The 11,846-nt window shown below is 45.3% G+C and overlaps 1 protein-coding gene across 3 annotated transcripts in view; it reads right to left on the reverse strand.

The window, feature by feature from the left end:
* LAMA1 (laminin subunit alpha 1) overlaps nt 1-11,846 on the reverse strand; it is a 125,691-nt gene that overhangs the window by 31,534 nt on the left and 82,311 nt on the right. For all 3 annotated transcript variants that reach the window (XM_027526332.1, XM_027526331.1, XM_027526330.1), the window contains exons 31-39: nt 10,101-10,187; nt 9,614-9,807; nt 9,190-9,332; nt 7,445-7,534; nt 5,190-5,301; nt 3,909-4,071; nt 617-827; nt 317-433; nt 71-234 (exon numbers count right to left, since the gene is read on the reverse strand). In XM_027526332.1, coding sequence (XP_027382133.1) covers nt 71-234; nt 317-433; nt 617-827; nt 3,909-4,071; nt 5,190-5,301; nt 7,445-7,534; nt 9,190-9,332; nt 9,614-9,807; nt 10,101-10,187 — 1,281 coding nt within the window. The remainder of the gene's footprint in view (nt 1-70; nt 235-316; nt 434-616; nt 828-3,908; nt 4,072-5,189; nt 5,302-7,444; nt 7,535-9,189; nt 9,333-9,613; nt 9,808-10,100; nt 10,188-11,846) is intronic.

Raw genomic sequence — 11,846 nt, forward strand, 5'->3', positions numbered from 1 at the left:
ACAGGCAGGCTTATTATTCTCTCTGATCTGCGGCTCACAACTTGTGGGGTTCCTGCCAGATATGCCTCACCTGTCCAGAGCACCTGCCCGTCTCTGCAGCTCAGCGGCGTGATCCTCCGCCCTGTACACAAGCTCCAGCACTTTCTTTTCGGACATCTGCATGACCAGGTCATCCACGTGGCGCCTGATTTGGGCAGTCCACAGCAGCAGCTCGTCCTGGTGTTGCTCTAGTTGCTACACAGAGATGAACACTGTGACCACGTGCCCGTCTATTTAACGGCCTGGAAACCCTGGGCTGTGCTGAGTTGGGACTTACCAAGAGAGCCTCCCCAGATGCGTTTGCAGGAGCAGCGGCCGCATCCAGCAGTCCTCTTCCTTCGGCGATCAGCGCTGATGTCAAGTTCTGTTCTTCTTGAACACGCAGCTTCTTCTCCTGCAGCAAACATCACCTCTAAGGATGCTTCATAAAAGCAAGTCAGCCTCTGAACCTCAGGTGCCTGACACTGTGTGCTGGAGTCAGCCCTGGGGTTCATTTTTTTAAGAAACAAAGGATGACGTCATTTACGTGGGAGGATTTGGGACCAGCTCTAAGGGGGCGAGAGCTGGCAGGACTCACGTTGAACTCTCGCAGGTTGGCCCCGATGAGGAGCAGCAGGCGACTGCTCTCCTGGGTCTTCGTCTCTGCTTCTCTCAGGAGCTCTTCTGCAGCCCGCACATCCCTGTTGTGTTTTGAGAGGAGGCTGCTTACTGCTTCTTTTAACACCGCCAACTCTTCCTGTGGCTTCTGGTAATTTTCCTGAATTTGTGACAATAAATCTTCGGCAGCCCTGGGAACATAAAAGATGGTAAGAAGTGAACAACAAAGCTCACAGCTTTGATGTAGAGCGAACGGAACTTTTACATATCCCTTCTCAGGCTCATCTTGAAGTCCTAAGTGGTACATCGCAATCCCTTAAAAAGGGAAAAAATTTTCCTAAGGCCGCTATATATATGGCAGGTTTACACTTCATCCTTAACGATCTTTCTTGATTTAACAAACTTCCTAACATATTTAGTGGAATTAAAGAAACCATCTCAGTGGATTTGGATTCAGGAAACTGGGGTCATAGCCTGTGAATGATGGCAACTGAAATATTCATTATAATACGGTCAGATATTGAAAAAAGGAGATGCTTCAGTGATTTGCTCCAAAGTCACCAATGTATCCATACAATACAAAGATTTTTCCTGCAGCTAGTAAAGAAACAAATTTTATAAAAACTTGCAAATCCAAATTGCCAGAAAGATATAATTTCTACCACTTTGATAAAAGCAAGCTTCAAGAAACCAAAAGACATTTCCCTCTATTCTTTTATAAATGTGCTATCAAATGTGAACTTAAAGCTATATAGAATAATACAATTTTCACACTACAGAACTTTGCAGTGGTTGAATATATCCTATTAACTTCTTCCTTCAATTTATCAGAAGAACTTTGAATATTTTTGTGGAAAATGCCTTGTAAATCCCCCTTAATTTTCAGATTATCAGACTGCTGGGCTAAAACACCACAAAAATTTTTTCCAATGGTATATATTTGAACTCTGACATCATCAGAGCATCATCAGGAATTATTTGAACATTCTTGTGATTTTAAGAATTATAAAAGAGATAGTAAGATGCTGTATTATGATAGTTACAAAGAGAACTAAAAATAGTACATGGGAGACACACAAAAAAGTCCAATATATTTCTAATATCTAGCCATTAATCCTTCAGTTCATATCATTAAAGAAAGTATTGCTCTAAGAAACTGAAAATAGAGATCAAATTTTCATCTACAAAATGACTTTACCATCTAAACCACGACCAAATGAAATGACATAGTTGACAATGACTTGAAAGACTACAAAGAAAAATCACAAAACCCCTCAGCACTTCTTATCAGCTTCTTCCTGTAAAATTCAGTTAATACGGTAAAACACAGTTTCTCGAGTGGCATTTCTCCACCATACTAGTGCCGTGAGCAGGTAAGCAAGTTCCATGAGAAAGGGTTGCGCGGTGCCACAGAGTCAGCTGTCTTATCCAGGCTCACTGTGGAGATTCAAGATTAAGTACTCAGCCTGAAGACTTGTGGTAAAGACTCGGCCTCTCCTTAAGAAACTGGAAAACAGTCAGGAAACACAGCTACAAAGGATCACTTGCAGGGCGCCGTAAAGGGAAAGATGGGCTTCCCTGGTGGCTCAGCAGTAAAGAACCCGCCTGCAAACGTAGGAGATACAGGAGACACAGGTTTGATCCCTGGGTTGAGAAGATTACCTGGAGAAGGAACTGGCAACCCCCACCAGTATTCCTGCCTGGAAAATCCCATGGACAGAGGAGCCTGGTGGGCGACAGTCCATAGCGTTGCAAAGAGTCGGACACAACTGAAGTGACTTAACATGCAGAACACACCAGGTTTCATATTGTCATGGCAGCTCAACATTGATGGAGTTGCAAATATTCTCTGGGCCTCAGTTACTTCAGCTGCATCCTTCCCACCTCACAAGGAGATGAGGATGAGCACATGCAGAAGTGAGGGGGAAATCTACAGCTCCCCATCACCCGGCACAGAGGAGTGCTCTGTAGACAACAGCCCCCTTTCCATCTCCTGAGTCCTCACCCAACTCTGAGCTCCCCTTGTCCAGTCCAGAGTCCTCTCAGGGCCCTTCTTGGGCCCTAACAAACATCCCATAATTAAATTACTAGTCCTTTTCTTCAAAGCCTATGTGACAGTATGTTCCACCTTTTGTTTTTCACCTACCAAATCAACAACAATGTCAAAAATCCCACTCAGTGATGAAAATACATATAAACTCAGCTCTCCAGGATCCTGCTGGTAGAAGTGGATGTTGTTTTAAATTCCTAAACTTGGGCTATCTGTTTTAATTAACAATAATCTTCTGATGTTCAGGCTGGCTGTCCATTGCTGCAAAACTTCTATATAACTAGGCTCGCCCCTCGCCTCCTTGGAGCAGTTTTCTTGTGGTTACTCGAGATACTGCCTCCCAGGCTTAAGTCCTAAAAATTCCCACTGAATAAAAGATAACTTTCAAAGTAATTAAAACCCATGTAGAAAATAATGTGGCAATGCAAGTCGGGAATCCTCAAAATGCAAACTCTGGTTAAATGACTTCACTTCTTAACATTCACCCTGATAAGATAATAATGTGAAATTCAGAAAAAAGATTTTGATCTAAGTTATTCTATAAAATGTTATTTAAAACAGCATAATGTATTAAAATAGCTTAAATATCTCATTACAGAGACTGGAGTTTTGATGGAGTGTGGTGTGACCACTGAAGCCAGTACTTAATCAGATATTTATCACAACATGGCAGAAAGACAGCTTTGCTATTGCATCAAGTAATAATTTATGTGAAAACACTAAGAAAAAAAGAGCCTGAAAGCAAACTGAAAGTTTCTCGTGACCACGTCTAATAGTTCTTTGTGACCTGTTTTTCAAAGCCCAGGTTTCAATGACAGTTTGCATAACTGAGCAAAATTATTCTGGCATGATGTCAGTCTGTCATAGAGTTCACAGCTTTGGCGGTGGCCACTGCCTGTGTTTGCTTCCCGTGAGAGTTTCCTGCATTATACTTAATCTTCAATAAAGACAGGATCAGGAGGTTTGTTTGTTCATGCTAAGTCGAAAAGGTGTTTCAGGGTCACGGAGAAAAACCAAACCTAGACATAACAGCACAGGCAGAAGCACTGCCACTGATCACACTGTGCTCTGCTGGTGGGGGAGTCGCACCCCTCTTCTCCTGTGGCACTCTGTCCCTCTGAGAACTGACTTCCCTTCCCCTCCTTCCACCTGCCTCCTCCCCCTCCACTGTCACATTCTTCCCCCTAACTGGTCTTGTGATGAGCGCTGTTCAGGAACTTACTTGAGTTCCAGGGTGGCATTTTGGTGCAGCGGCAGGAACTGCCTTTTCCGTAGGACTTCCAACAAAGCCGTGATGTTCTCCTGCATGTCCTGAAGAGTAGAGCTGGGCAGCTGGACATCGTCATCCAGCGTCTGATTTAGAGTCATAGCCTTTTTGATCATTTCTATGGAGAAAGTTCATCAATCACTGAATAAGTCTCTCAAAAGTGACAGTCCTAGGATGGGAGAACTTAGAACCTTCTCCAGTGAGGCTGCTCTGCCCACCTACACTGGGCTGACCCTCTAACCAGGCCAGGTTAGGCCGTGTATCCAGTGCGCTCTGGACATGCCCTGTCAACACACTTGGGAGGGGCTTCCCTGGTGGCTCAGTGGTAAAAAACCTGCCTGCCAATACAGGAGACTTGGGTTCGATCCCTGGTCTGGGAAGATCCCACAAGCCAAGGAGCAACTAAGCCTGTGTGGCACAACTACCGAGCCTGTGCTCTAGAGCCCCGGAGCTGCAACTGCTGAGCCCACATCGTGACTACCGAAGCCCGTGCAACCCTAGAGCCTGTGCTCCGCAATAAGAGACGCCACCGAAATGAGAAGCCCTCGCACCACAACTGCAGAGTAACCCCCACTCGCCACAACTAGAGAAAAAAACCACACAGCAGTAAAGACCCAGCACAGCCAAAAATAAATATTTTTTTAAAGTGTTTTAAAAAAACACTCAGGAACCTGGGATCCTGGTTTATTTCCTGTCTGCTTCCCTGGTACCCATGAACCCTGTCCAGGCAGGGCTGAGGCACCATGATCACTGCAGCATTCCCTGCCCCTGCCAGGAACATCTGCATGTAGAAGCTCTCAGTAACGTTTACTCTTTGAACAACCACCAATACTTGATACTACTCCTTTTTAAGAAATGTCTTTCGCGCTAATAATGTCTTTACTTTCTGCCTTATAAAGTCTGATTTGTATTGGCTCAGCAGTAAAGAATCCACCTGCCAAGGCAGGAGACCTGGGTTTCAACCCCTGTGTCGGGAAGATCCGCTGGAGAAGGGAATGGCTACCCACTCCAGTATTCTTGCCTGGGAAATCTCATGGACAGAGGAGCCTGATGGGCTACAGTTCACGGGGTCTCAAAGAGTTGGACATGACTGAAGTGACTTAGCACATTGTGTGTGGACAGTGGAAGGCCCCAAGAGTCCAGTGCAAGTCACGGCTATTCAAGTGCTGAGTGAAGAGAGTAGGCTTTCCCTACCAAATAAGCCAGACTCATCAAGCAAAGTTCTGAGGACACTACCTTCGATGTCTGTCTGCAGCTTCTCGGTCAACTTAATGAGGTCCACACTCTTGTCCAGGATTCTTTCGGTGGCCCTGGTCACCTGCTCACTACGTGTCAACACTCTATCAAGCTGATGGAAAATAAAGGCCTTGGGTGAGTTTCACTCTGAATAAAATGCAAGCTTCAGTATGCCAGATGTTGTCTCTTTTAAGCAACAAAACATTTTCTAGAACACAGAAAAGGTTCACCGTCATGGATGCCAAGGTCAACAGGGCAGGGTTGGAAATGGACTAGGTGGTTTATGAAATGATGGACTGCTCACTCTTGGTGAAAAATGATGGTACATTTTAAAAAGCAGCCTAATCGGCTATCCAACCACAGAATCTCCCAGGTGTTGCCACTGTGGAGACCTCATGTTCATGTTAGGACCCAAATTTGCAGAATCTAGACAGTAAAATCTTACTAATTTGTATTGACCATGAGAACTTAGTCAAGCAGTTAAGACACAGAGTTAGGCAAATAGACCTGCTTTTGCCAGGCTGGACAGCCTCATCCATAACTTGGAGTAATTATAACACTTGAATCACAGGACTTCATGAGGATTATATGTGATGATGCCTGTTAGTTACTCTCAGCTGCTGTTTTTATTAAGGGTATTCTAATTTGTGAAAGGCTTCCCTGGTGGTTCAGCAGTAAAGAATCCACCTGCCAATGCAGGAAACCCAAGTTCATTCCCTGATCTGGGAAGATCTCCTGGAGGAGGAAATGGCAACCCACTCCAGTATTCTTGCCAGGGAAATCCCATGGACAGAGGAGCCTGATGAGCTTACAGTTCATGGGATCGCAAAAGAGTCGGACATGACTTAGTGAGACTAAACAACAATTTGTGGGAAGGAAGGTTGTCTGTAATTTCTAGGAATATAAAGTAACTCCCAGAACTGAGAGTCGCTCAGTCGTGTCCGACTCTTTGCGACCCCATGGACTATACAGTCCATGGAATTCTCTAAGCCAGAATACTGGAGTGGGTAGCCTTTCACTTCTCCAGGGGATCTTCCCAACCCAGTGATTGAATCTAGGTCTCCCACACTTCAGACGGATTCTTTACCAGCTGATCCACAAGGGAAGCCCAAAGTAAGTAACTCAGATGGTTCTAAATGTGTTTTCTAGTCAAAATCCAAAGAGAATCTTCTTTAATGGATAGAAAGAATTTAATTGGCTTATTACTTCCTACCAAACATTTGCTTGCTCAGGTACTTTAAAAGCCCACACAGAAACCCTTCAACTCTTCCCAAATGGTCACTAATTCTAAATTAACAGAAGCCAAGCTACTGCATTTTACGGTGCATGACTGTGTACGTGTGTGAACGTTGAGAGACAGAGACAAGACGTACACATACAGAGATGGGGCTTTCCTGGTGGCTCGGAAGGTGAAGAATCTGCCTGCAAAGAGGGAGACCTGAGTTTGATCCCTGGGCGGGAAGATCCCCTGGAGAAGGGAATCGCAACCCACCCCAGTATTCTTGCCTGGAGAATCCCATGGACAGAGGATCCCAGAGGGCTATAATCCATGGGGTCAAAAGTGACTAACACTTTCACTTTCAAAAGGCACACACCTATGTGCTCACACACACATAGGCACACAATTTTAAAGTGAAAATCATAAATCTGACAATAGGCCTCCCTTGCCATCTGCAAATAAGCAGATTCTTTTTTTGGTCACTAAAAACCATTCTTCTGGCCTGGGCTGAACAGAATGAATGACCTCCTGCTGGCATCAAAGTGAACTCTCCTGCCATTCAAAGTGAGACCATCAGAAATAAGGGGCGAAGTCTGAGTGTTGCAGACAACCCAGGAGGAGCTGCCTGTGCTGGCGTTGGGGGCAGGCGGTGGGGGGGGGGGGGGGCGGGGGGGGGTGGAAACTCAGTGTTCACCATGTGCAGTGAATACAGGATGGGGAAGAGACCCCCGTCTTTTCATCCTGCCCAACCTTAGTTCACAGGAGAAAGTAAGCGGTGATGTGAACTGACAGCCCGACTCCTCCTTCAGCAGAGGGGACAGCAGAAATCAAGTCAGGGGCCCCTTCCCACCAAAGCATGGAGACTGGCTGCATCAGAACCTATTCAATCTGACTTTACAGTAGCTGGAACACAGTTCCTGGGAGTAGGGGGCTGTCCTGATCTGTTCATGACCTTCCAAGAAGTCCCCGTGCCAGTGCTCACAAGGGCTGGGGGTGGAGGGGCACGCGGAGCGGACCCTTTATATGAAGAACTTACTTCTCTTTGCAGGTCCTCCGTTTGTTCTGAGACACCTCCAAGTTGAATTTTTACCAGTTCTTTTTGTGTATTTTCTTTTAATAAAGAGTCCTAAAAGAATGAAGAAAACAAATTATAATGCTTCAAAATAAATCTTCTGGTTCTTAACTAAGAATCACCTGTTGTTACCTTTTTTGTTCACGGAAGGAAATTCTCTTTTCCCTGACATTGCATTAAAAAATAAAATGAATCACATTCACTGAAGTTTGGATTACAGAACATGTTTCCAGACTGTTGTCTTGTGCATTATATTTCCCATGTATATATAAACGTGAAGCCTGGTGTGCCGTGCAGAACTGCTGCAGTTCCTGGGTGGCTCTGGCTGAATTTCAACAGCAGAGTCACATAAATTTTAATTGTAATTGCTAACACCTAAAAAAATGCTTACTAAGCTAAAATACAAAAGTATTAAGCAAAGAAAAGCCTTTATAATTACAACAATTAAGCACTTAATTTATGCCAACACTCCTCTAATTTCTTTATTTGTGTGACGCTACTCAGACCTTATAACAACCTGTGAAGGGGTGAGATTACTGTCTATGGTCAGGACAGGTATTAACCTACCCAAGTCGCTATGTAGGTCAACAGTGGAAAAAGAAATAGTTGAGGGTTCACAATCTCAAGCTCCTGAGTCCTTTATATAAACATAAAAAGTCATACAAAGGAGCTGACAAAGTGCTTTAAATGGGAGCAAATCACTTAAGAGTTAAAGTTGAAATCAAGTATTCATCTCACATGGTAAAAAATATAGTTGTACAGTTGGAAACCAAACTGATGGAAGGTAGTATTTATTGATTGTATCTCTGGTGAGTGGAAAAGAAATTTCAACATTTCTTTCTTTTTTTCCCCCTTATGTTTGAAAACATTTTGTTCTATTTCAGGAAAAATAACATAGAAACATCTCTTACAGTTTCCTAACCTTTCTTAACTCCATTAAATCTATAGAGAAAGGACCAATATTAACAAGAGCGGATCACTGAAGCAGCTGGATTGCACACACGAACACACATCGGCATTATGGCATGACACGGTGAATTAAATACCTCAAATTCTAAAGCATAGGCTTCGAGCCAAATTTAGATTCATTTTTTTCCCCCAATTAGAATAAAAAATGCTGTCTAGCAAGTCAATTTCTTACCTTCCCATCCTCTTTTGGACCCAGATCAAAAACACAGATTTTAACTAAACAAAAACTATGATTTATCCCCAGAGATTTTTATATAGTCTTCGAGGGAGGAGGAACCTTTGTGCCCTGCAACTGTAGTTAAGAATAATACACTGATGGAAAGAAAACAGTTCCTCTTCATTCAGCACATTAAAGACAATGCCATCTCAATTCATTTTCTGTGTTTATATTAAGAGAGCTGCTTTCTGTCCAAAGACCTGTTATCAACAGGGGCGAGTGGACCTTGGCTTCTTCCACAGGCAGCAGGAGGAGCACAGAGGAAGAATTTATACACAGGAGGCATCTGTGGATCAAGTCTTGAACAATCAGGGCTGTTGCACAGTGAAACCAGTAATCATGTGGACGATGCAGTTCTTGGTCAGGTTCAGAGGGAGAAGGCTGGGCACCTCCCAGCACCAGACACTGGGACTGAGACTCCTGCACTGGCGGAGGACAGACGGAATGACCCCTAGGGTCCCAACCAACTCTTCAACTTCCTGTGACATACGCTTCTATCCATCGCTGTATTTGCAGTACCTACCCGGAGAGACTTTGTTCTATTTTCCAGGTCTGACAAAACCCCATATGGGAGAGGGATGGTGCTGGTGAGGTTCACAGACAGGATGGCATCCCCAACGTGGGCCAAGTCATTCAGCAGGACACCCACACAGTCGTCATCACAGGCTACAAGAAAGAGGATGTTCAAGTTACAGCAGAGTCTGCCCGGGTTCCCATGGGTGCCCATCCTTCCTGTAATAACATCTAGGGACTTCCCTGGGGCTCCAGTGGTTAAGAATCCACCTTGCAATGCAGGAGATGCGGGTTCAATCCCTGGGCAGGAAACTAAGATCTCACATGCCGCAGAGCAACTTAGCCCTTGAGCTTAGCCTGCAGACACCACTTGGTACCAGGAAACCATCCAAGAAAAGAAACCCTCCTTAGCCCTTTGGAGGGGTGACACTCACACACACAGTCGCTTTCCACCAAAATGTGCCTCGGTTCACAGTCCCCGCAGCGGAGCCCTGTGGCCCCCGGCCGGCAGATGCACTGCCCGGACCCACGGTCACAGTCGCTGTGGACAGAGCCGTGCGGGCTGCAGTCACACCTCTGGCAGGTGCTGCCTGGCATCCGAGGGTTCCCATAGTAACCGGATGAGCACCTGCAGAAGGAGACAGGAGGACAGAAGGCAGGGTCCACACCAGTGAGTGAGTGAACACACAGAGCAGCCACCCAGGGACAGTCATCACTTCTGCCCCGTGAAGCGTAGAGCACACAGGTCCGCTCACCTCCCTCTGCACTCTATTCCCTCAAAGGAGGACAAGATGGTCACAAGGAAGTGCCTTTACCTGGCTTATTACCCAGGGGGTCTGGTTTTGCATTATCAAACTGGTAACGACTCCCCATCACTTCTGTAAATATGTCCTGTGCATATAAAAGGAGCAGGCGACATACCTTTCACAATACTGTCCTTCATAACCCACAAAACAGGCATCACAGCGGAAATCATGATCGCCTTCCAAGATGCAAGTGGGACTGTAGCTGGAAGAGAAGAATTTTTTTGAATTTTCAGACATACAACTTCAGATCTTTCTTAGGGTATTCATTACTCTTAAGAGTACATGATACTGTTCTAAAAAATAAGTAATTACAAACTGGACACCTGGGCAAGCTTTTTAGGGCTTAAACTCTATTGGGCAGAAGCAAAACAACCATGTAGTCAATACAAGTGGGTCCAGAAGACATTCACGGATGCCTATCCAGTGACAACCACATGAGTGTTGAGGGGATGGAGACCCATTTACAGAGGACGACCAATTAGTCACCGAACGAGAAAGCTTCTCAAGTGGAAAGGGGCTTGTTTGAGACTTGCGTGAATTATCTGACTGATTAGATGAAAGGGTGGCTGGAGAACCATAGCTGACTATGAGCAAATGTGGGACCAGCAGGGAGAAGTGAGCTGGAAGAGTGCTGGGGATTCACCCGACTGCAGTGAAAGGCCAGGGGGAGAAGTCTGGAAAGAGCAGAGAGTGAAGGTGGGCTTGAGGGTGACTGGACCTAAGGTAGGGAGTTAGGTGAGGAGCTTTAGTAGCAATAAGATGGAGCCTCTCAAAACTGAACAATCCATTCGGATGCTGAGCCCTCACTCTGGGACTTCAGCTTCTGGTATATTCCTTTTTTCTAACCACTTTAGCCTCCACATTTTAAGTCACCAACTGGAGGCTCAGCTGGGTACCTGCAAGCCACTAAAAAATGCCAGGGTATCTGGCTGGTAAGAGAAGTTCCCAGCATGAGTCAGTTGGTTGCTATGAGCCCCACTTCACTTCTGACCTTTTTCCTCCTTTGGCACTAAATAGACAGACTTCAGTGGAAACACAAAATGTGTATTCATAGAAAAAAAGCCACATCTCTGGGGGCTTCTCAGATGCACAGCACACACGGCATGTTCACAATCTCACAGCCGCTTCCTAATTGTGTAGCTATTAATTTACCAGTGTGAAGGAGGTTGTGGGGATGGTGTGGACCTTCTGTGATTGAAGAAGTAAAATACACAAACAGTACAGAACTGTGCAAAGCAGAAAGGTGAAATGCCCACCCTGACATTCCAGGCACGTGTAGCCATGGAGCTGTGGATGTGGAGACACATATGGATTCGAATCGTTCCCCAAAGGGCATCACATCATATATTCAATTTCATAATTTGACTGGCATTTCTCCAATTCTGTACACACTGCTGCTGCTGCCGCTCCTGCTGCTGCTGCTGCTAAGTCGCTTCAGTCGTGTCTGACTGTGTGCGACCCCATAGATGGCAGCCTACCAGGCTCCCCTGTCCCTGGGATTCTCCAGTCAAGAACATTGGAGTGGGTTGCCATTTCCTTCTCCAATGCATGAAAGTGAAAAGTGAAAGTGAAGTTGCTCAGTCATGTACGACTCTTTGCAACCCCATGGACTGCAGCCTACCAGGCTCCTCCGCCCATGGGATTTTCCAGGCAAGAGTACTGGAGTGGGGTGCCATTGCCTTCTCTGTCTGTACACACAGATATGCCTTAGTCTTTTCTCAGTGTTAGTATAATATTTCACTCTAGGTGTCTTCCAAAAGACACTTGAGGCATTTAATCAATCCCCTGAAGGTATATTTCAGCTCCACACCTCCAATTTCTTGTGAGTGCAAGCAATGCCAGGCTTCCCAGGTAGCTCAGT

Source organism: Bos indicus x Bos taurus, chromosome 24 (assembly GCF_003369695.1).
Source record: "Bos indicus x Bos taurus breed Angus x Brahman F1 hybrid chromosome 24, Bos_hybrid_MaternalHap_v2.0, whole genome shotgun sequence".
Taxonomy (NCBI): domain Eukaryota; kingdom Metazoa; phylum Chordata; class Mammalia; order Artiodactyla; family Bovidae; genus Bos; species Bos indicus x Bos taurus.